The sequence below is a fragment of the Megachile rotundata genome, chromosome 8 (assembly GCF_050947335.1).
Source record: "Megachile rotundata isolate GNS110a chromosome 8, iyMegRotu1, whole genome shotgun sequence".
NCBI classification, from domain to species: domain Eukaryota; kingdom Metazoa; phylum Arthropoda; class Insecta; order Hymenoptera; family Megachilidae; genus Megachile; species Megachile rotundata.
The window spans coordinates 6,633,743-6,658,974 of NC_134990.1; the positions used below are offsets into that span (position 1 = coordinate 6,633,743).

A 25,232-nucleotide genomic window follows, 5' to 3' on the forward strand; every position below is an offset into this window, starting at 1 on the left:
ACTGGTATCGACGTTCTAACTACAAATATCATATCCGTTGATGATGGAAACGACATATGTAAAAATCGAATTTTTGACAGCGTTTGTTTCGTCGATTTCAATGATCTTGAAATATGTCGCCAAGTTCGACGTTCTGAATAACTTTTTCCTACGCGTAACCTTCGTTCGTTCTTAGGTTCGGAGATGTTTTGAAAATGTTCGGTTCGAGTTAGATCTCCGGCGCAAGATGACCGCGAAAAAATGTAGCCTAACCGATCTCGTCCATCTTTCCGAGTACGTGTTGAAAAAAATAAACGGAAAAAATACGCGATGTATGAATGCCGAACATGCTTGTGACCGTGTCGCAGATACGTGCATATGGGCAGAATTGGGTGAGACAGTTGTGACAGTTTTTTGCGAATATCTCGAAAACTATGAGACCGTTACGTGTATAGAAACAAGTTGTACAAAATGGCGGTTGTAACATTTAGCAATCATCGAGACTGAAAAACTATCTGCTTTTGAAATAATTACCACGCAGTTTTTAACTTTTGATTGTTTGTATTAGTTTTGGAAGTTTGAGAATGTAGTAATTTGGAAATTTAGAAATTTTGGAACATAGAAAAATTATGTTTCTAGATTCGGAAACTTGAAAGTGTTGTAATTTGGGAACGTAGGAAATAAGAAATTTTGATATCTAAAAATTTATTAACAAATTTGAAATTTTAAAATTCTTAAATTATCACATTACTCATTTTTTTAAATTTTTATTCTTGAAAATTGTAATATTTATAATTTTGTAAATTTGAAGATTTAATATTTACTAGTTTCTAAATTTCTACGTTTCCAAATTTTGAAATTTCCAAATCTCCAAATTAGTAAATCACAAAATTACCAAATTACAAAATTGCTATATTATAAAATTTGTAAGTACAGTATCAAATTACCAGATCATTATGTAACCAAATTACCAAATTAGCACCTTACCAATTTCCTAAAATACCAAATTACCGAGATACCAAATTGCAATATTACAAAATTAGCAATTTCTAATTTCTGAAATTTCCTAACTAACAATAAGTAATTTATAACCAAAGTACCAAATTATCAACTTTCCAAATTAACAATTTTCTCAGTTACTTAATTAACAAAATATCAAGTTTCCAATTTTCCAAATTACCAAAATTAACTTCCAATTTCCTAAATTACCTAAATACATAATTACTTAATTACTTAATTACCAAAATTCCCAATCACTAATTTCGCAATTACTAATTTCCCAAATTACAAAATACCTAAATTACCAACTTTGCAACCTACGAAATTCCCAAATTACAAAATTATCAAATTTCAAATCTGAAAATTTATGCATAATTCTTTTTCACTAGTTACCTTCCGATCAGTTGCCAGACATGTTCATCATATCAGTGAACGCGTTAAAACGGTACAAGTTGCTAAGTGTTGTACACCGAGAGATGAACATATGTACTTACACATACCTGTCTGTTCAATAACTGCTACTTGAAAAGCGATCTTCAAACACGATGACGAAACGAGGCGTTTGTAGTTATACCTTGTATAAGTGGTCACACGTGCCATCTCCTAGGAGACAAGATTCTATGGCGGTCAGCTCGTTTTCATACAACTACTTTACACTCGGTTATATGTATACCTAAAGCTGGGTTTACATGTACATGCGATTTGCACGAATTAACATTTACAATTTAATTTGCTTAAGTAGATCCTAATGTGATTACAACAATTCAATGTTTGTACAAACTAACAAATTTTACTCTACTCGATTCTATTTTTGCAAATCAACAACATTCATTATACTGAAAATTATGTTTAGTTTATTTAATTTGCATGAGATTTTTACACGTTAATTGTACAAATAGTTTGCACAAAATTTGTATAAAATTTGTTAAAATAATTTGTATGACGTTCATACAAATAATTTCTATAATATAAATATTAATAAATATAAATATTATAAGCAACAGTTCTTATCACTTGTAAGATTCACTTTATGCAACAACAAGTTACCTTATTCCTTTACTGAAATATTTAATTAAACATATTCATATTTTTTTCTTTTAAACAAGTCGCACTTTTATGAAAAGGAAAGCTGTTTTTTTTAATTAACCTTAAAATTATTGATTCGATAATAAAATACTTTTAATTAATTTTCTTTATTTATTCTTATAAATTATTTGTAAAAAGAAATATCCCAAAAGCAACAGAAAATGAAGAAGTGTACGATTTTGGCGCGAAATAAAAGCAATATGGCGTCGGTAGCGCTCGACGCGCGGGAGATTTAAACTGACTTACATATAATTTACATATTTACCACAATATTAGTATATTTTTATTAAAAAAAAAAATACACTTTGATGTATTCTTTATTACAACTATTATAATAATAACAAAATTACTCTATGAAGACGTTAAACTTTCGTTGTATAATGTTGCAAATATCTTACGTAAAATAATAATCCATACAATTGTATATTGTTAAATAAAAATAACTTGAACATTTTATTATCACCCCTGTATTTTTGTTTATTAATACAAATATTTTGCTACGTAAAATAAAATACGATCATATCTTGTTAAATAGAAATAATTTAAACATTTTATTATCATTGCGAAATTTTTACTTTACAAGTAAATATTTTACTTATCAATACAAATTTTTTTATTAATATAATTTCGAATTTCTTCTTCTCAAAAAAATATAAAAGAAATACTTCACTGAGTATAGAAAAAGCAAATGGAAGGAAACCATTCGAAGAAACTCTGAGCTATTTTCAGCTAATACCATTGTCTCTTCCGGTTACTCAGAGGGATGTTTAGCTTCACTTTCTACCGGAAGTCGTGTGCGCGGTAGACAAATAAAGATCTCTCGGACATTTCCTTCCCTTAAGTATCTGGTCCTTTCTTTTTCGGTTGGAAGATCGGCCAATGTCAACGAAACATTAATCAACCTGCAAATAGCTGACTTTCGCTTTCTTACGAACATGTGGGAGTAGAAAAAGTACACTTGGGAACGTAGGTTTCTTATCGATTAGAACGCATATTTATTCTTGACAGGTTTCTGAATATTCAGTTTCACATTTGAAAACTTGAATGTTTTGAGAATATTTGATTTCATATTCTCAAATTTGTAAATGTTGACGTTTTTAAATTTTTGAAATTGAGAATGTTCAAAACTTTTTAAATTTCTACATTTTTAAGTTGTACAAATTTGTAGATTTTCAAATTTCCAAATTTCTATTGTAGGTTGTTTTTCAATTTAGGAATTTTTTAAACTGACAGACTTCTAAATTAATTTTTAAATTGTCAAAGCTCCAAATTTATGAAATTTCAAAGTTTTAAATTTTCATACTATCAAATTTCCGGATTTCCAAATTTTTGATTCCTCAAATTCTCATATTTTCAAAATTCTGGTTCTTCAAATCTCAAAATTGTAAATAAAGAGATTGCTGTGTTTTTTAATTTTCAAATTTCTTCGTCTTTAAACTTTTTTATATCCTAATTTCTGAAATATTAAAATTCCCAAATTTCTTTGTTTTCAAATTCCAAAATTCCTAAATTTCTACATTAACATAACCCTAATATCCTAAAATACACTCAAAAATCCCTAGATTCGAAAATCCATGTACCAAAAAACCCTAGATTCCAAAATACATATACTAAAAAATCCGTAGATTCCAAAATCCATATACTCAAAAATCCCTAGATTCCAAAATTCATATACCAAAAAATCCCTAGATCCGAAAATCCATGTACCAAAAAACCCTAGATTCCAAAAGACATATACCAAAAAATCTCTGGATCCCAAAATCCATATACTCAAAAATCCCTAGATTCCAAAATTCATATACTAAAAAATCCCTAGATCCGAAAATCCATGTACCAAAAATCCCTAGATTCTAAAATCCATATACTCAAAAATCCCTAGATTCCAAAATCCATATTCTCAAAAATCCCTAGATTCCAAAATCCATATACTCAAAAATCCCCAGCTTTCTAAATCTATATATCCAAAAATCCTTAAATCCTAAAACACATATATTCCAAAAACTCTATATCAATTTTAGAAATTTAGATATACAGAAATTTGACAGTATTCTAATTTTGGAATACAAAAGTTTAAAGTTTCTGATACTTTGAATTCTGAAAATTGGATAATTTCAAAATTACAAAAGTCGACAAACTTACTAACCCACAAACTTACAAATGTTGCAATTTGTCAGTGACTAATTTTCCGTTTTCAAAATATCATGTTTCATATAAACCAACCTATACAAACGTAATTCTTATTTTTTGAAAATTTTAACATTTCTCTTTGGCCAACTAATATAACACCATTTTATAAATCCGAATAAATGCATCTATGTAAAAATCTAATAAGCGTCTGAAGGTAGTACAGAGTTCGTAAATTTCGTTCGAAATTGCTGTCAGCTGCAAAACATACATTTCATCTAACGATTTGCACAAGCTGCTTACCGTATTCGATGTAGGAATCCTTTGGGATTTCGTTTTATGCTCCTTCGAAGTCTACGTCTCTGACTGCGATCGAAAAACTAGTTCCCTAAACGTTCAGTCAAGGTCGAAATCGAATGCAAATTATCGGACTCGATGGAATTGCTTCGAGAAGCTTTCTTAGAATATCTGCCTCAGCGATCTCGAAAGTTCTTTTAATCAACAAAAAGTTTCCGACATTTTCCTGAAACGTGCTTTCTTTTCATTTGGTCAAAGATTTCATCGTTTTTCACCACATTTGGAATCTTACGTATATGTGATTGCTTTTACGTTCTTTTTCCACTAGAACTCAGCATTTAACTATTTATTTGAACTGCACTGACATTTTTAAATCGAAAATTGAAATCGAAAAATAGATAAGTAAATACTAAAAAATTAATTACTATATATAACTATTTTTTATCACAAGAAAATATAACAGACATTCTAACAACAGCACAACGACGAAATTTTATGATATAAAATGTGGAACCTGAAACTAGTAATTTTGGCTGGTTCTAGCGTTAATTTAGATGTCAGAAAATTGGATGAAGGGAAGGGGTAATCCAAGATATTGTGGTAGAATTCAGCTAGTAACTGATCAAATGAAAAAACTTGTAGCCTGCAGAGGAAAATACCGAATACAGCAAATACCAATAACTGTAGCGCTTAATCCACGAATCTCGAGCCTTTGAGACTGTGCGCCATGAAATAATAAAATATGAACGTCATACGTTTCACGCGTTCTTTGATTTTCTGCTACTTTTGCAATTTTCTGCCGAGTTCATACTTTCAATATACGTAAGTAACGATTGTAACCAAAAGTCGTTCTCTTTGATATTGACGCTTTTTCTTTTGATCGTTCTTTCGCGTAGTATATTTCTGAAACGGCGCGACGCTAAAACTATAAGATATGGGAAACAATAAGTATTGCTGAGGTTAGAGTGGCGCTGCTACAGAAAACAAATATGGCCGACGCGAGGGTACGCTTGATATCGGATTAGACGAAAAGTTTTGTCATTTCTTAAGATATTCGATTACAAATCTTGCGTATGTAACTAAAATCTTATTGTAGAACGTATTAATTGTTTTTTCGATGTACAAGGAGAATTAATATTGATCAAGATCTCTGTTTAACCGTCACTGGCTATTTAGAACTGTGACTGCACTTTTGAAACATGGATTATTATAGGAATATTTTCAATAGAACATTTTGCAAATCAAAACAGATACTTTTATTTTTCAAACCCCAAAAATTACAGCACCCTCAAATCTGTAAATTTCTAAATTTTCTAATTCCAAAATTACATTTATTTTATTTTACAAAATTAAATATAATGAATGTTTTTATTTGAAATTTTTATATTAAAAAGTTAAATAATTTGTTATAATTTACAAATATTTTTTACATATTTAGAAATTAAATAATTTATTACAGAAAATATTTTGGTAGTTTGTAATATAAAATAAATTTAGATTTAAAGAGCTTTTTACAATTTGGCAATTGAGAAACATGGGGTGTTGAAAAATTGAGAATTGTACTTTCAAAATTTATAGGTTTGCAAAAATATGAAAATTATGAATTTTAATCAAACACCTAAATAAAGTAGATGCTTAAAAATTAATAATTCATAGAAAATAAATAAATCAATAAATAATATAGAAAATATAAAGGAATAAATAATACAAAAAATAAACAAATAATAAAGAGAATAAGTAAAAAATAAGTAATGTACAAAATAAAGGAGGCAGTAAATAATGTAGGAAATAAATAAAGAAGCAAGCAACGGAGAAAATAAAAAAGAACAATACAGCAAACAAAATACAATAATTATATAAACAGTACACAAATTAAAAACTAAAATCAATGTATTATAAAAGTCAGAACATTAATCTTCCATTTCGCAAAATTAATTAAACCTAAATGAGTTTGTCCAAATTATCATAAAAGTGATCGTTCAAATTTATGCATCCTGACAATCTATCCGCGTTATAACAGGAATTAATTACGAACTTGTAATGAAGTTTTCTACAGATAGGACAACCGCGGTACATGATATCGTACGTCATTTCTCTGACGTAATGTTTTCACTAGCGTTGTTTCATGACATTCCGTTGTTTGCTGTGCAAATAGTTCCGTGGTTTTGCGTTTGTTCGTGATGGAGACTGAATTTAAATTTTAATCCATCGAAACTTGTATAACTTGGATTACGCATAACTCGTAGATGAATATGTAAAGAAAAATCTAACCATTCGTAAAATTAACTTAATCTTCATAACACTTATTCCATTTCAATTATTGCACATATATAACAGAGTGACGCAAGAAATTTTCTTTTCACTTCTTTACTTTTTAAAAAATTAGTACACTGCACAAAAAAGTCTTCTCAACGTTTAAGCTTGAAAATTTAAAGCCAAGTGTTTACACAATTTTATGTTGATAAAACGTTATTTATTTGCACGAATAATATTTTAACGGTAAGAACTGTATTTACAAATACCTGAAATAAATTCCCATTAAGTATTAATTTCGACGAAGAAATCATTTCCTTGTTTGCTGTTAGCAATATATTTACGAAAGTAAGAGGAGAATTTCGTGGACGGAATATTTTAGAGAATACTAAAACGAACAGGATATTAAAGATTATAACGCCATTAATATTCCCGGAATGCGATTCGCAGATCGTTCAATTGATTGTTTGGCACTTCATCACTCTTTCGGGCAGATGTTATACGAATTCCATCAAAACACGATGATTTAGAGCCAACACGTGACAGAATTGTGGGAATAATTGAAACCGCAAGATAAACGTGCAATCAGATCCGACGTAAACATAGTACGCGCGTGTTATATGAATCCGCGTAGAAGCAATATTTGCTGATTTCATTAAACACTAAATTCACTGATTGTCCTCGATTATTTATTCTCACCAATACACCGCACATATGTTCTTTTTATTTCTTTTCCGTTATTCTTGTTAGTTGTGCTTTTATTTCGTTATTTCTACACTTCGTTACTTCTACACTTCGTTCCTTCGTTCTTGACACACGCGTAAGAAGAAAACGCGCGCAATAACCGACGCCGACGTAGTGCTCTCCCTCAGTGGTGCCAACGCTATAAATTTTAAAGCTTTCAGGGGTACCAACTTATGGACAAAGAGTATGAAAGAAACACACCATAAAAAACTACTATTTAGAGAGAGATAAAGGATACAACCAATGTAATTGTATAAGGCAAATAAATCGGAGTACGATTTCGATGCGCTATCCCGAAGTGCGCATGCGCGTAGTGTACCAATATGGCGCCTGGCAAAGCGTTATTTACACCTGTATAAATTAGAAAACGTAAAAATTTGCAAACTTGTAAATTAGCAAATGGAATATGCAAACTTAGAAATTATAAGATGTAGAAATATACAAACTGAGAAATTAGAAAATACTGAAATTGACAAACTTGGAAATTAGAAAACACAAAAATATACAAATTTAGAAATTAGGAAATATTGAAATTGACAAATTTGGAAATTAAAAAACACAATATAAAAATTTAGAAATTAGGAAATATTGAAATTGACAACCTTCGAACTTAGAAAATACAAGAATATACAAATTTAGAAATTAGAAAATATTGAAGTTGACAAATTTGGAAATTAGAAAACACAAGAATATAAAAATTTAGAAATTAGGAAATTAGGAAATGTGAAATTGGAAAATAAAAAATTACCAAATTAATAAATTGGGAAAATCGAAAAAAAGAAATTAATAAATTAGGAAACTAAGAAATTGAAAAATCAGAAAAATAGAAAATTAGAGATTAGGAACGTGAATCAGTAAAGTATAAAATTAGGAAAATAGGAAATTAGAAAATTTGAAAACCAGGAAATTAAAGACTAATACATACAGGAAATTAAAAAATTAAAACAATTGGAAGGTGAGGAAATAAAATAACAAAATTTTAGATTAGCAAATTACAAAATCATAAAACTGCGAACTTTTAAAAATACACAATTAAGGGACCAGGACATTAACAATCTCAAAATCCGCAAATTAAAAAATCAGTAAACTAGAAAATCCCAAAATTAAGAAATTTAAAAATTAGGAAGGAAATGACGAAATTAAGAAATGAATCAAGTTGAATTACAGAAATAGAATCCAACCGAATTACGTAAATTCGAAGAATCAATTTAAGATTGCGTCGAAAGCATTTGCAAAATTATGTATATTAAACTTGAAATAAATACTTAGCCTTGAGAAGCTCGCTCGCAATTCGGTAATAAAACGTTCGAATAAGGAACGCGAGTGACACGAATGAAACTCTTAAGTCATAAAGACTCAATTACCAGTTACTTTATTCACCTGTGTAGGTACACGCTCGGTTACAAGAACGAAAACCGTTGCAGACTCTCTGCAATGCGGTAAATTCCACTTCGTCCGCATACAGAAATTTGATAACATCTGACAAACCCAATGGGAAATTTTAAACTTCTGCTGGAGCGTTCAACGAATAACAAGGACTCTTAAAAGCTTTTTCAAATAAATTTACGAATATCAAATTCGACTTATTGTTATTCACAGACTGGAGGTTATTACAAGTTCACTATTTTATTTATAAAAATTTGTTTCATTATTTTTTAAATAAAATTAATGGAAGGAGAAGATATTCATTTTATATTAAATTTTCATTTTAATAACTTAAGATGAAAATAATTTTTAATAATTTATTACAATTTTGTTCATTCATAAAATATTTGAACATTTTTTTATCTTTTATTTTTTGTGTCTGCAAATTAGGAAATTTCTAGATCTCCAAATTTTAGATTTCCAAACTTTCAGATTCTCAAATTTAAGAATTTACAAGTTTAAATTTAAAATTTCCGCGTTTCTAAATTTTAAGTTTGTAATTTTCTAATTTATAAGTTTGCGTACTCGTACATTTTTTAATTTTTAAGTTTGTCTATTCCTACATTTTCTCATTTCTAAATATTTCTACCTTTCTCAATTTCTATGCTTGTAAATTCCAACATTTTCTAATTTCCAAGTTTGTCAATTTCAATATTTCCAAATTTCTAAATTCTTATATTCTTGTATTTTCTAATTTCCAAGTTTGTCAATTTCAGTATTTCCTAATTTCTAAATTTTTATATTCTTGTATTTTCTAATTTCCAAGGTTGTCAATTTCAATATTTCCTAGTTTTTAAATTTGTATATTCTTGTATTTTCTAATTTCCAAGTTTGTCAATTTCAGTATTTCCTAATTTCTAAATTTGTATATTCTTGTATTTTCTAATTTCCAAGGTTGTCAATTTCAGTATTTCCTAATTTCTAAATTTGTATATTCTTGTATTTTCTGTTAGAATTATGCAGTGATTGACGACGACAACTTTGAATTATTAAATGGATATTAAGCCAAATTTATTAAAATAATAGTACAAGAAATTGTTAACGATTGAACGATGGAAAATACACGATAAGGAATGATATTCATGACAGTGTTCACGCTTTATATAAATTAACAATGTAATAGTTTGTTGTTAATCGATTTATAATTAACGTGCGATAATTTGATATATTCTCAACATTTTCTAAATTCCAAGTTTATCAATTTCAGTATTTCCTAATTTTTAAATTCGCATGTTCTTGTATTTTCTAATTTCCAAGTTTGTCAATTTCAATATTTCCTAATTTATAAATTTCTATATTCTTGTATTTTCTAATTTGCAAGGTTATCAATTTCAATATTTCCTAATTCCTTAAATTCACAAATTTGAATTTTTTTAAATTTCCAAGTTTCTAAATCTCCAAACTAAAAACTTTATAAATTTGTAATTCCATTTAAATTTATAAATGCAAAAATCTGAAACTTCTCCGTTATATCTAAATTTGTGTCTCTCCAAATTATCATAAATTAAGATAAATCTGTGAACTAATGTAAAACTTGTTTCTGCTTATTCAAACACGACATCATCTAGTATTATTATTTCAGCACGTTGATTGTCATGTCACCCATAATCTACACAACGCATAAATTTCATCAAGTAATTTATTATCTACTTCTCGACCAACGGTCTTTCTTTCGTAGAATATAACGTAAAGGCCAGATTAAATTTATTAAACCTAAAATAACTGCGCAATAAATCTCCCGACGGATTCGATGTTGTGTTAATATAAATACTGCGGTTAGACAAATTATTATACTCAAGAAACTTCTTGAAAATGTACGACAGAACTGACTTTGATTAATTTACGACTTGTACTGCCGCAAATATAATTCAGTAAAACTGCATACAAATTTGAATTTACACGAACGTTTTTCCTAGCAAATACATCAATCGCATAACCTACAAATTTAATGTTGCGTATCGGACTCACATATACACCATTAATTTTACCTTATAATGTTGAATTAAAATGGTTCATAAATGCAAATTAGATGAAATTAGCTGCACTGTTAAAGAGATGCATATCTTGAATATATACATATACAATTACAATGGTTGTACTCAAGAGATCTCTTCTTGAAAATATGCGACAGACGCGACTTTGATTAGTTTCAAAATATCATTGATACCTGTATTGATAAGCTACAATATACGACAAACTTGTGGATAACGTGTTAACGCATAAATCTCGTTTCTAGAATAAAAGGCGGGTGCGGATGTGAGGTTATGTTAAGTGTTGTAAATTTCGGGTCTCTGTTAGTGGTTGGAAAACCTCGACTGCGATTTAAGCGACGTTATACTCGGTAGCTGCTAGATTTTTCTGTATTTAGGACTGTAAATAAAAAAGGCCGACGAAATATTAAATAATTGTATTTTCTTATATAATATAGCGTTTGACTTATGTTTAAGTACTCAATTTTTACTTTTAAATAAGTTCATCATTGTTAAAAAATAATATTGTAACATTACGATGAAAACATCCGTTCCAACGGTTAAAGTTATAAAATATGGAAGCTTTCGTTTGGGCATAATTGACCACGCACTACGATTCAATTCATATAACGGTTCGTAAAGTGTTGCTTTGATTCCTATTTTATAAATACACTTAATATTATTAGGTTCCCAGCTATTATGCTCTTACTAATGTCTGGTAGCAAATGTATCCATTATCGAATAACTGAATACATTTATGGCAATTGCATTTTTATTGTAGTATGCTTATGTACACGTGCAGTATGAAATTCCTCAGCGGCCTTTATAACACATGTTTGGAATCTGGGGGGTATAGAGAGGAATATAGCAGTATGGCCATTTAGAAGGTTCAGTGACATCAAATATTTTTCGCAATATTGAAACTTTGAGAATTTACAGATTTAAGAAGTTGTAAAATATGGAAATTTTTATTTGAGTATAATAATTTGGCCACCCTGTGCAAAGTAGCTACGTAATAAGTCTTCCAACGGATCTGAAGTTGTTGTCGGTGTGAATAGATTCGATCTCGAGGTAACAGGTGCAGCTTGTCCCCAACAAGAAGTCATAAATTAAATCATTAAACCTTTGCTTTATAATGTCGAGTCATACTACCGTCACAAATTATAACTACTTGGAATACGACCAAATAAATTATGTCTGTACAACGGTGAAATTTTATATACTTAGAATTTCAAATGGAATTTATAATGTTTAAGTTTGCAAGCGAAATTTCCATTGAATATTTTAGTTCTCATTAATTCTGAGAGATTTAAGCTTGCAAGAATGTTAATTGAGGTTTTAGTTTTGTTAACTCATTAGTAAAATGAACTTCAAATATTTTCACGTTTTTTATTTTTAAAGTATTCAAATTTTTTATTTACAATTTTTTTCATTTTCAGACTCTACGTTTCTCAAATTTAATTTTTACGTTTTTAGACTTTTGAATTTTTAAATATTTAATCTTCATATTTTCAGATTTTTTAAATTCCAAATTTTCGATTTTTATATTTTTAAATTTTCATTTTTTGCAATTCTTAATTTTCGTATTTTAAGCTTTAAATTTTCCAAATTTTTGATCTTCATGTTTCTAAATTTCCAATTCATATTTTCAGATTTCCAAAATTCCAAATTTTTAGTTTTGATTTTTCTAGTCTTTCAGTTTTCCAAGTTCTTAATTTTTACATTTTCAAACTTTAAATTTTCCAAATTTTTGATCTTTATATTATCAAAGTTTCAGTTCATATTTTCAGACCATTCTAAATTTAAAATTCTTAATGTATATGTTTTCAAACTTTCAATTTCCTAAATCTTTAATTTTCATATTTTCAGACTTTCAAAATTTCAAATTTTTTAATCTTCAAATTTTCACTCTAAATTTCCTAAGTTTTGAATTTTCATATTTTTAGACCATCAAAGTTCCCAATTGTTTAATCTCCATATTTTCAAAATTTCAATTCATATTTTGAAATTTTTGCAATTCCAAATTTCGCATTTTTGTTTTCAAATTTTCTATCTTTTAAATTTAAAATTATTATACTTTTATATCTCCAATTTTACACATTTTTAATTTTGGTAATTTCACACTTAAATTTGTAGACTTTCACAGAAAATTTTCGCGATGTATTTAATCGAGTAGTCAAGTCGATGTCTCCTACTTACATGTGATTGAAGCGAAGGGCATTGCAGCTAAGTATTGATTGGGACATTCTTATATATTATTCAGACTGTCTGTTAAATATTACATAGAATTTGTATTATTAATTTATCTTACGACACGACATGCCAGGAGACTTTGACACATATAAAAGTAGCAATGTTCTTAATTCTTATTGTACTGGTTCATAATATGCTTTGTATTTTCATTTTTCTTTATAACTTGTCAAACTTTCAAATCACCAAATTATTAATTTGCAAAATTTTCAAAGTATCAAATTAGTAACCTCTGAATTTTCAAATTGCTAAAATATGAAATTGATAGATTTTCAAGTTGTCAGATTTCCAAATTGTCAAAATTTCAAATTGCAAAATTATCAATTCGTCAAATTTGCGTGTATCCATAAAACTTGATCAGTACCTTATATAAATAAAAATGATAAAATGTTACACCAAACTAAGCTGTTAAATATTTTATCAAAAGATAAATATATGAAATAATATATGATTTTCTCCTTTCGTACGTACGAATAATTCTCGACTTTCATATTTTTTTAACAACTTTTAATAACGTATTCGAGAGCCGCTGTTTTTATACATTTGTTACAACTTTTTAATAATGTGGTGGAAATCCTATGTTCATATAACATTTTTTATTTTCTCGAACAGAATATTTTTACAAAGTTTGGTAACAATCTGGGACACCCTGTATAAGGGAACGATGATATGGTAATCCTCTGGTCGTAAATTTATCCCTCTCCATTCTGCTATTTCAAAAGCTTGGTTTATAGTTTACACACTCGTGCGATTTGTGCAAACTGAAACAATAGAGTACAGATTTCTACGAACAAATAAACGGAATTGATAACTTTGTTTACGTATACAGTTTCGTTTACACAATTGTTTAGTTTGCTGGTTTATTTTGCCTGCCTGGGGTCTGAAATATATAGTTAGAGTAAATAACATTGAACTATCTTCGTTGGTTGTTGCTTTTATGCCTGAGGTATTAGGCCACTTTTAAGGCCTCAAAAATCCAAAATTTGTTATTCCATTTTAAATAAACTGGGTTATGGTATTACATTATAGTAATATCATAAATTTTTAATTCGAAATGTAATTTCCAAAGTAAGTTTACAGTCATGGCAATCACTATTCTAGGCCACAGAGTACCCAAGATTGTAAAGTACATGAAATCGTTTATTGTTTAATAATCAACTTCAAAAACTCCCAGAAACAACGAGCAATAAATTATTTGATGGTATGACGATGAATATTGCAATTTGAAATTTTTATAATAACCTGACGAAGTGACGTAATTTTTGGAGAAGACAGAAATTGTTACAATTTCTAAATCTAGAAGAAAATGCGTCACATGATAGATACAGACGCTCGTTAACAGTCGTTACTAAAGATGCTTGAAGATTCTACCGGAAGTTCGAAGAGAAGCCAAAAGAGGCTAACTACAATGCAAAAAGACTGCTGCATAATGCAGGCAACGCAAGCTGCAATAAATTTGAAACTTCTACTTTTATACCAAGAATATCGTAAAGCACAGCTTTGAGCACGTTTCTTGCGAAATCGAGTTTCTCAAATTGCCTTGCAGCTTTACAAATAATTTGTCTGGGATCCTTAAAGCTTCCGCTGTATTTTCGAAACTTAGTTGTCTACAGAGGTGTACACAGATTTTTCGACTCAGTATAAACCTTCTTTGTTATACACAATTTAATGCAAAATTTTTGAACTAGAAAAGATCTCTTCCGAACAATATCATCGTTTCTGAAATCAATATTTCGACCTGCACATATGCACATTTCTAGTTAACTTCGTATAGGTCATGTAAAGTATCGAATTTTCCTACTCCAAAACATAGGGTAGTTCTGCTGCAGGCCGCGACCAAAGGTCATGTCAAAAATGGTTAGCGCCAGATGGTTCCAGTGTCGTCACTTTTTTCCACCGTAACCTTTAATTCTTTTGTATACTTTAGAATATGTACTATACAACTCTTGAGAGGTATTCTTCTTTCTTGTCACTTTGCCAAAAGAAACCTTGAAAGTTATACATGCATTTTAAATCTTGAAGGTAGCTTAACCCCTCGCCATTCTTAATAATTTTCTCCCTGAAGAGGTTAAGGCGTACCTAAAAATTCAACCTTGTGAAATATTGCTACGCTATCCTGTTTAAGGTTGTCATCGAACAAAAAATCTTTCCCGTTGCCGATACAACGGACTCGTCGCTAACTCGACGCAATGCTCGCAATTTTGATAGAATACCGTAGAAAATCTATGTACCTGTCATTGTGTTCCCTGTGCCGCAATAGGAGGAGAAAGCATCAATTAATATCAAGTCTTTCTTATTAATTGACACTGATAGACTCTGATACCAATTGATAAATCGACTGAAACGTCCAATTTTAACGTTTGCTTTTAAGAGTGATCGACTCTTCGCTATTCGCTGTGAAAGCAGGAAAATCTGGATGTACACTACTCGTGAATGTAATGGACAAAATTTTTCGAAAGTTTATCAAGCTTATGGCGCATTAGATGGAACTAGCACGTTTAGATTGCGTAATGGATACGTGTGTCACGGCGAAGTGGACAGAAATATTTTCTAAAAGCGTTTTTTTATATGAGTATATTTATTCAGTGTATTAATGTAACTCAAGATCATGAAAACTCAGGCGTATGTTAGGTACATGCATACATGTAAGTTACACATATGTACTTAAAATATTTAACTTGAAAGGTATCCCATGTGTAGGCAGTGTCTTAAAGCTATAGTCCATATGTGGACAATATGTCTTACAGTGATAATCCATATGTAGACAATATGGCTTAAAGTTACAATCCATATGTAAACAATGTGTCTTAAAGTGACAGTTCATATATAGACATTATATCTTAAATTGATAATCCATATGGAGACAATATTGTTAAAGGGATAATTCATACGTAGGCAATATACCTTAAGTGATAACCCACATGTAGACAGTATGCCTTAAAATAATAATCCATATGTAGATAATATGTCTTAAAGTGACAACCTATCTACAAGTGACATTCAGACCGCTTTCCCCATCAAACGCAGACCAAAAGATCAACACATTTTAATCAGACGTAGACGTCTACGTAGCATTTCTTACATTACGATACCTTTTACGATACGAAACTTGTACCGATAAGACTTTTCTGTAGTCACAAGGCGATTAGGGATAAGTGAACCCGAGCAAGGTGGCAGTGGGCTGATATCAGAAGGAAACAGCGGCTACTTCCGAAAAGGCCGGTTATTACCTAGGGAACGATAACAATCGGTAGGTTCCCAGCTCACATATCAATGGCAATTTGCGTGTGAATACGATAGAAATCGTTAATAGAGGGGTGGCGTGGGTGGATGCTGACCTTTCTAGATTACGTGGCACGCGCACTAACACGCATTGTTTTGTGCCGACGCAAACACTGAGACTACGACTGTTAGCCCGCTGGCAACAAATGCGGTTTCCGTCTCTGTATTTACGTAAAATACTAGAACATTCTAAACTTTAGATAGTTAGCAACACTGAGGATTTTGTTGAGGATTAACGGTAGGCAGAGACAAAACTTCGTCCTGGGCAAGTCTGACACACGTACAAAACTCGCCAGAACTTCTCAAGTTATGTTCTTTCGTTTATGAAACTTTGCTACTTTATAGAATTTGTTTAGGTGATTTCTACTGCATTTTGCGCACTCCAATTGTTTTGGAGATATTCATAATTTAAGTTGGAATTTATAGGTTAAACCATATTTTATTTAATTTTTTACAACCCAACTCTCTGCGTATCTTATAAGAACAAAATGGTGGTGCTGCTTGTCACAAAATGGCGGCGCTGCTTATCACAGAATGGCACTGCTCGTCACAAAATAAAAACCACGACGTTGATTTTGACTGCTCTCCTCACTAGTCTTTAAAGAGCCGTTTTTAAAATTAATAAACAGAAGATTAATATATTAACAAACATTTTTCATGATAAAATATTTACTTGAAAATATGCATTCTTCAGTTGCCAATCGCTGTTTCAATGAAACAGGTTTAGAACTGCAATAAGTCGTTCGACGACCAAAATGAACACACGGTAGAAAGTAATAAAGTTAAAATATCGATACAATCAGTAACTTACGTGTCGGTGATGCATCAACAAGATGCCCGATATTATCAATATTACAGGTACCATTCAATTAAGGTAGCAATTACGAATAACAACATGGTAGATAAAAAATAGTTACTGAACGAGTTAATCATGTTTATCATCCCTTATGCCTTGTGCTCTTATTAATCATCGACGGTCGTGCGATGTCCCAAACCAATCAACATGGTTGCTCACACGTTTGTACACTATCTATCATGTCCACGCATCGGAAGTCATTCTTCAAACAGAATTCTTCCATTTACATACGTCTATACGCGTCCCATAAATTTGTTACATTAGAACCGGACTGCGAATGTTTATGCAATTATTTACGATACGTGTCCGCGGAATGAATTATGATTTGTGACGGATGTAGATTTAAACCGGATATCTAAAGTGGATGTAATAGTAAAAATATGGGGCATAGTAAATATATACATTTACTAAATGATGTATTTATGGGTAATATTAGTGCTCTTGCGCATTTTGTTTGCTTTGAATAATTATGGGATGTTCAAGTTTTTTACTGTTAAAATTAATCAAAATGTTACATATGCAAAAATGAAAATGATATACTCATATTTTAATGTTTTAAACATTTTGATAAGAGTGTATGGATAAATAATACATTGTACGCAATTTCGGTATACTGATCTTTAATATAACACACTGATTACAATTCATAAAGAAAACACTATTTTAAAGTTACTAACTATACACTTTAAGCTACGTTAAACTATTAAACTAAACACCATTAAAGAAAATTATAATATTAAACTAAATTAAACTATTAAACTAAACACTATTAAACTACATTAAACCATTACACTAAGCACTACTAAACTACATTAAACTATTATACTAAACAGTATTAAACTGCATTAAACTATTACACTAAACACTATTAAATTACATTAAACTATTACACAAAACATTATTAAACTACATTAAACTATTACACTAAATACTATTAAACTACAGTAAATTATTAAACTAAACAGTATAAAACTACATTAAACTATTACACTAAACAGTACAAAACTACATTAAGCTATTACACTAAACACTATTAAACTAAATTAAACTACTAAATTAAACAGTATTAAACTACATTAAACCATTACACTAAACACTATTAAACTACATTAAACCATTACACTAAACACTATTAAACTATATTAAACTCTTAAACTAAACAGTATTAAACTACATTAAACTATTACACTAAATACTATTAAACTACATTATATTATTAAACTAAACAGTATAAAACTACATTAAACTATTACACTAAACAGTATAAAACTACATTGAGCTATTACACTAAACACTATTAAACTAAATTAAACTATTAAATTAAACAGTATTAAACTACATTAAACCATTACACTAAACACTATTAAACTACATTAAACCATTACACTAAACACTATTAAACTACATTAAATTATTATACTAAACAGTATTAAACTGCATTAAACTATTACACTAAACACTATTAAATTACATTAAACTGTTACACTAAACACTATTAAACTACATTAAACTATTATACTAAACAGTATTAAACTGCATTAAACTATTACACTAAACACTATTAAATTACATTAAACTGTTACACTAAACACTATTAAACTACATTTAACTATTACACTAAACACTATTAAACTACAGTAAATTATTAAACCAAACAGTATAAAACTACATTAAACTATTAAACTAAACAGTATAAAACTACATTAAACTATTACACTAAACAGTATAAAACTACATTAAGCTATTACACTAAACACTATTAAACTAAATTAAACTATTAAATTAAACAGTATTAAACTACATTAAACCATTACACTAAACACTATTAAACTACATTAAACCGTTACACTAAACACTATTAAACTACATTAAACTATTAAACTAAATAGTATTAAACTACATTAAACTATTGCACTACACACTATTAAACTATTATACTAAAGAGTATTAAACTACATTAAACCATTACACTAAACGCTATTAAATAACATTAAACCACTACACTAAACACTATTAAACTACATTAAATTATTAAACTAAACACTATTAAATTACATTAAACTATTAAACTAAACACCGCTAAACAAAATTATACTATTAAATTAAACACAATTGTTGTATTGACGTATTGTCGTATTGTATTGTATTGACATAGAATTTTAAACACTTTATTGAAAAGTTATAACAAAAATACCAGATGATTTTGAATTGCTTTAGATAAAACTTAACCAGTATTAAGTTTATTAAAAAAATATTTTATATGTAAATATAGGCTGTTAAATATTTTATCGAAAGATTACGTGGAATATACGAAATATTGAATGGTTTTGTTCTTTAGTACGAAATGATAATGATAATCGAGTAAACGTCTTATTATCCGTATATCTTGTCGGATCATTTCCATCTTAACTTTAACATATAATATGAATTTTTAATAATATAATATAAAGTTTGTATTATTAATGTAATACACTATGAGGTTCGCTTTATTAATGAAATATAATATAAAGCAGGTTTTAATTCAATGTAATGCGAAGTTTATTTTATTAATAAAATATGAAATACGTTTTATTAATGCAATGTAATGGGAAGTTCAATTTATTAATAAAATATAAAGTTTGACTTATAAATGTAATATAATATGAAATTTGCTTTAGTAATGCAATAAAAATAATTAAATTCTGTTGCAGACCGCAATTGAGATGAATACGTTCGTTTATGACCCGAGCAGCGAGATGCAAGTAAAATGTGTCACGCGGAGATCCTGAAGGATCATCCTGCTGTAACGGTATGTATATTTAGACATTGTATATGTATAGAGTGTCCTAAACTTAAAAGATCAAATGTATTCTATCTATTCTATCTCAATTCAGCATTGTATTCTATAAGTAAAAATATTTTTTAAAATTTCATTTCATTTTTTTCTTCGAGACTGTAGGTGTTTAGAATTTTAGGATTTTTAAAGTTTGCGGAATTTTAAGATTTTGAAGTATTGAATTTTTTATGCTTTGGCGCTTTAGTGATTTGGAATTTTAGAATATTGGGATTTTAGGATCAGAACTTTTAGAATTTTGGAATTTTGGAATTTTGGAATTTTAGAATTTTAGAATTTTAGAATTTTAGAATTTTAGAATTTTAGAATTTTAGAATTTTAGAATTTTAGAATTTTAGAATTTTAGAATTTTAGAATTTTAGAATTTTAGAATTTTAGAAATGCAGAGTTTTAGAATTTTAAAGTTATGGAATTTTGAAATATTTATATTTTGATATTTTTGTATTTTCATTATTTTAGAATTTTAGAAATGTACAACTTCGGAAGTTTAGAATTTTAGAAATGCAGAGTTTTAGAATTTTAAAGTTATGGAATTTTGAAATATTTATATTTTGATATTTTTGTATTTTCATTATTTTAGAGTTTTAGAAATGTACAACTTCGGAAGTTCAGAATTTTAGAAATGTACAACTTCGGAAGTTTAGAATTTTAGAAATGCAGAGTTTTAGAATTTTAAAGTTATGGAATTTTGAAATATTTATATTTTGATATTTTTGTATTTTCATTATTTTAGAGTTTTAGAAATGTACAACTTCGGAAGTTCAGAATTTTAGAAATGTACAACTTCGGAAATTCAGTATTTTAGAAATACAGAGTTTAAGAATTAGAAAGTTATAGAATTTTGAAATATTTATACTCTGATATTTTTATACTTTCATTATTTAAAATTTGAAGCACTGAAACCGTGTCACTTTAAGTTTCCAAAACCGTGAAATTTTAGAAAATTGTAATTTTTAAATTTTACTATTTTAATATTTTTAAACCGTACAATTTTAGAGTTTAAAAATTTTGGGAGTTCAAAGATACTCTTAAATGTCTGTGCAGTGGGTATGGCGTAATGAGCGAAGAAGAATGCAGCACGGCAGAGGAGGCTAGATGAGCCCCAACCTTCAGAGAGTTGCATGTACGAATCATCAAAGAGTTATACACGAAACACAGAAACACACATCTCACAGAGAAAACGGAAGTGGAAACAAGCACGTGTGTGGAAGACTACGCGGTCCATACCTGGTCCGCCATTTTGGCGGCATGGTCCTTTGGGCCACTATACTATTCCTGCAAGGAGCTAGTTTTGTCGGTAAGCTTCATTTTGTTATACAACTTATATATACAATAATTCATCATCAGTATATTCATTAAAGTATTTTATTTTTTATCTTAGTTTTCAAATTCTTATTATTACAAATTTTCAGATCCTTGGTTTTTAAACTTTCAAATTTACAAATTTATAAATTATGAAAAATCCAAATATAAATAATAAATAAATTCTTAAATCACATAGCTACAAATTTACAAATTAATCGAATTTCAAACAAAAATCCCAAATTTCAAATTGTACAAATTCTCAAATGACCAAACGTCCATTTTAAGTTTCCAAATTCTCCAATATCTAAATGCCAAATTGTATAAATTCTCAAATTCCCAAACGTCCATTTTAAGTATCCAAATTCTCCAATATCCAAATGCCAAAGTGCACAAACTCTCAAATTCCCAAACGTCCATTTTAAGTTTCCAAATTCTCTAATATCCAAATGTCCAAATTGCATAAATTCTCAAATTCCCAAATGTCCATTTTAAGTTTCCAAATTCTCCAATATCCAAATGCAAAATTGCCAAATTCTCAAATTCCCAAACGTCCATTTTAAGTTTCCAAATTCTCCAATATCCAAATGCAAAATTGCACAAATTCTCAAATTCCCAAACGTCCATTTTAAGTTTCCAAATTCTCCAATATCCAAATATCCAAATTGCATAAATTCTCAAATTCCCAAACGTCCATTTTAAATTTCCAAATCCTCTATCATTCAAATATCCACATCGCCAAAAAGTCCAACCCCTAAAAATTCTGAATTTCAATATTCAAATATCTATCCCAGTAAAATAACCCTCTCAGAAAATTGAGAATCAGTAGAATTCAAGCTCGTAAAGTTTATCCTGACAGATCGACTCGCATAGATCCCCTAATCTTATTATAAAAAATGCCCGAGTGGAAAAGTGAAAAAGCAATCTTATTTGCCCAGTCATCAGATTGATCGTCGCTCCATTCATGACCGTCCATTTTCTTTTCACAGGCTCGGTGACAGGTATCCCAGGTGTTCCAGAAAATATCACGGTGATGTTCCTAAATCCAACGTCTGTCCGCGTTTCTTGGAGCACCAGTCAAGTTGAGCAAGTCGAGAAATACGACGTCACGTATAAGCCAACAGATGCCAGGTGCGTTTCCCGATTTCGGTATTTTATACGTGCTTTCTTGCCTTCTACATGGGCAGGGTCAATTTAGAAAAAATCACATGCACACGTCTCTCAGTATATCAACGTACGGAACACTATAAAGCGGCATTTACGTTAGCACTAAAACTACCAAACCGGTCAAATGACTGCTCCACAAGTTTCTTATTATTAGGTACACATTGTATTAAAATACATTCCTTCAAATCAGCATTGATTTTCATCAAGACAAAGAATAAATGTGTATACTAATTTATATTTCGTCATTTGTTTATCTATTTTTTAACTTCATTTTTAATTTCAAGTTAAGTACACATTATATGCCGGTAGATTTAGTGTTAAGACGCACTGTACGATTTATTTGTATGGTTTTAGTAAATTGTTTTTATGATTGTAAGGATTAACCTATACTATGTTTGATAGAACACGACCACGTAAATTACTATTATTTTTTAATCAAATGAGGAATTAAAAACAATTATGGTAACCACTGTTATGATGTTTAATCAGTGTTTAAGAAGAACCCGTTACATTATCCAAGAGCGAAAGTACGCGTTTTCTTTACAACTAGAACATACTTAACCCAGATTGTGATCTTGCAAACTACTTATAACTTAAGGACTTTTACAGAACTAACTCGCACAACAGTACGAGGTGTGACACAAAAGTAACGAGACTAGTCCAATAAATCATTGTACCTGCAGAATCAGTTCTCCGTGACATTATTGTCTTCAAAGTAGTCCCCTTCAGCATTCACACACTTTTGCATTCGGTGCTGCCATTGCTGGTAACAGTTCTGGAACGAGGTTTTTGGAAGTCCTTTCAGGAGATTTTCCGTTTCTGCCTGAACCTCTCTAACGGAGGTGAAATGGGTTCCCATTAAGCAAAATTTAACTTTAGAAAATAAAAAAAAAGTCGCATGAAACCAAATCAGGTGAATAAGGAGGATGCCCCATCACAGTAATATTTTTACTGGTCAGAAACAGCTTGGCAAACAGTGCCGTGTGAGATGGTGCATTGTCCTGGTGCAACAGCCATTCATCGCTTCACAACTGTGGCCTTTTTTTCTTAATTTTTTCACGAAGTCTTTTTAGCATTTCAATGTAATAGTGTTAGTAAACAGTCTGACCACAGGAAAACCATTCAATTATTACAATTCCATTAATGTCGAATTTTGATTTTGACATGCGTGCTTTTTTGGGTTTTGGGGATCCTGAAGACTTCCACTCCATTGACTGGCGCTTACTTTCTGGGTCATAGGTAAAAATTCATGTCTCATCACATGTTACAAAAGAGTTCAACAAATTTTACAAGAAACTTGATGTTTATTCGATGTTCGGTTTTTACGTTAGACACTTTTCCGGCAAAATGCAGTTACACGTGTTCACTAAATAACGCAGTACTTCCAAATGGTATGACCGATTCAATCGAAATTGGCAACATGGATAGAGCAAGTATGTGGGATGATGCCACAAAAACATTTGCTGCCAATTCCATTGTTTTTACAAGCTACAGACCTAGTCTTGTTACTTTTGTGTCTCACCTCGTATATATAAGTGGGTCATCTGGTGGCGAAATTGAGAAGCTCCGGTTTGTCTCTCTCCCGAGGAAAGACGAGGACAGCAACAATTTCGTCGACGCACAAGTTTCAAGTGAAGAAGCAATATTTTCTCGCGCTTTCTTCTCCAAAGTAGTCTTCGCGTAATTACGTGGCCGTCACGGAGTCCGATTTTGCAATTTGGCTCTCAAAATGTTATAAAAATATATTTTCGTTTTTAATAAAATTTTAAGAGTCGAATCGCAAAATCGGGCACCGTGAGCCGCGTAATTATACGAAGAATATTTTGAAGAGGAAAGTACGAGAAATGTTGCTTCGTTGCTTGGAAATCTTGCGTCGGCGAAATTGTTGCTGTACTTGTTCCTTCACCGTGGACCAACGCTAAAGTACAGTATAAGAAAGCACAGTAGGTTCATTCGGTGTCGGCACCTTTGATCTCATGACTAAAAAATCGCTATGTTGCTGATTGTGCGCGGACTCTAATTTGAAAGACACAAAAAGAAATAAAGAATTTTACTAAGTATTTTAAAAGAAAATAAGACTCTAGAGTAATAACTCACTTGATGGGAAGAAAGTTGGAGCCATTGTAATTATATGGTACATAAATTATTGTGTATATTTACAAATAATTAATACCTTTGCGTTTATTTTCTTGTACATATGTATTAATTTATTTTTTAACCGAATTTGAAAAAGGAGGAGGTTACTCAATTCGATCAGTTGTTTTTTTTTTTTTTTTCCTCTCTCTATGTATGCCCGCCGATTACGCCTAGCTGGGTGCACCGATCGGAACGAAACCTTTTGCATCTTGTAGAGTCTGACTCCCCATTGGTACCATTACCAAAAATTTTTTCATTTTTTAGTTGCAAAGTATTATTGTTGCAAACAAAATTGAAAAACGAATATCCATGTTATCTTTTACTTAATTATGCTCATGGCATTTACGCAGACCAAAAAAAGCCCGGAAGAACTGTCTCACAGTATCCCATACAATTCTCCCCATTCCACTAAAAAGCGTGAAATAAAATAATTTTAAGAAAAAAAATACACCGACTTCGAAATGCACTAAAAAGTATAAAATAATTTCTATTTCATTCAATCATACAATTACGTCACAGATATGAATGA

At 29.8% G+C, this 25,232-nt stretch overlaps 1 protein-coding gene across 12 annotated transcripts in view; it reads left to right on the forward strand.

The window, feature by feature from the left end:
* LOC100880196 (uncharacterized) overlaps positions 1 to 25,232 on the forward strand; it is a 156,630-nt gene that overhangs the window by 46,522 nt on the left and 84,876 nt on the right. For all 12 annotated transcript variants that reach the window (XM_076534623.1, XM_012287982.2, XM_076534621.1 and 9 more), the window contains exons 3-5: positions 19,956 to 20,053; positions 21,143 to 21,395; positions 22,390 to 22,531. In XM_076534623.1, the coding sequence (XP_076390738.1) occupies positions 21,194 to 21,395; positions 22,390 to 22,531 (344 nt within the window). In that variant the 5' untranslated portion in view covers positions 19,956 to 20,053; positions 21,143 to 21,193. The remainder of the gene's footprint in view (positions 1 to 19,955; positions 20,054 to 21,142; positions 21,396 to 22,389; positions 22,532 to 25,232) is intronic.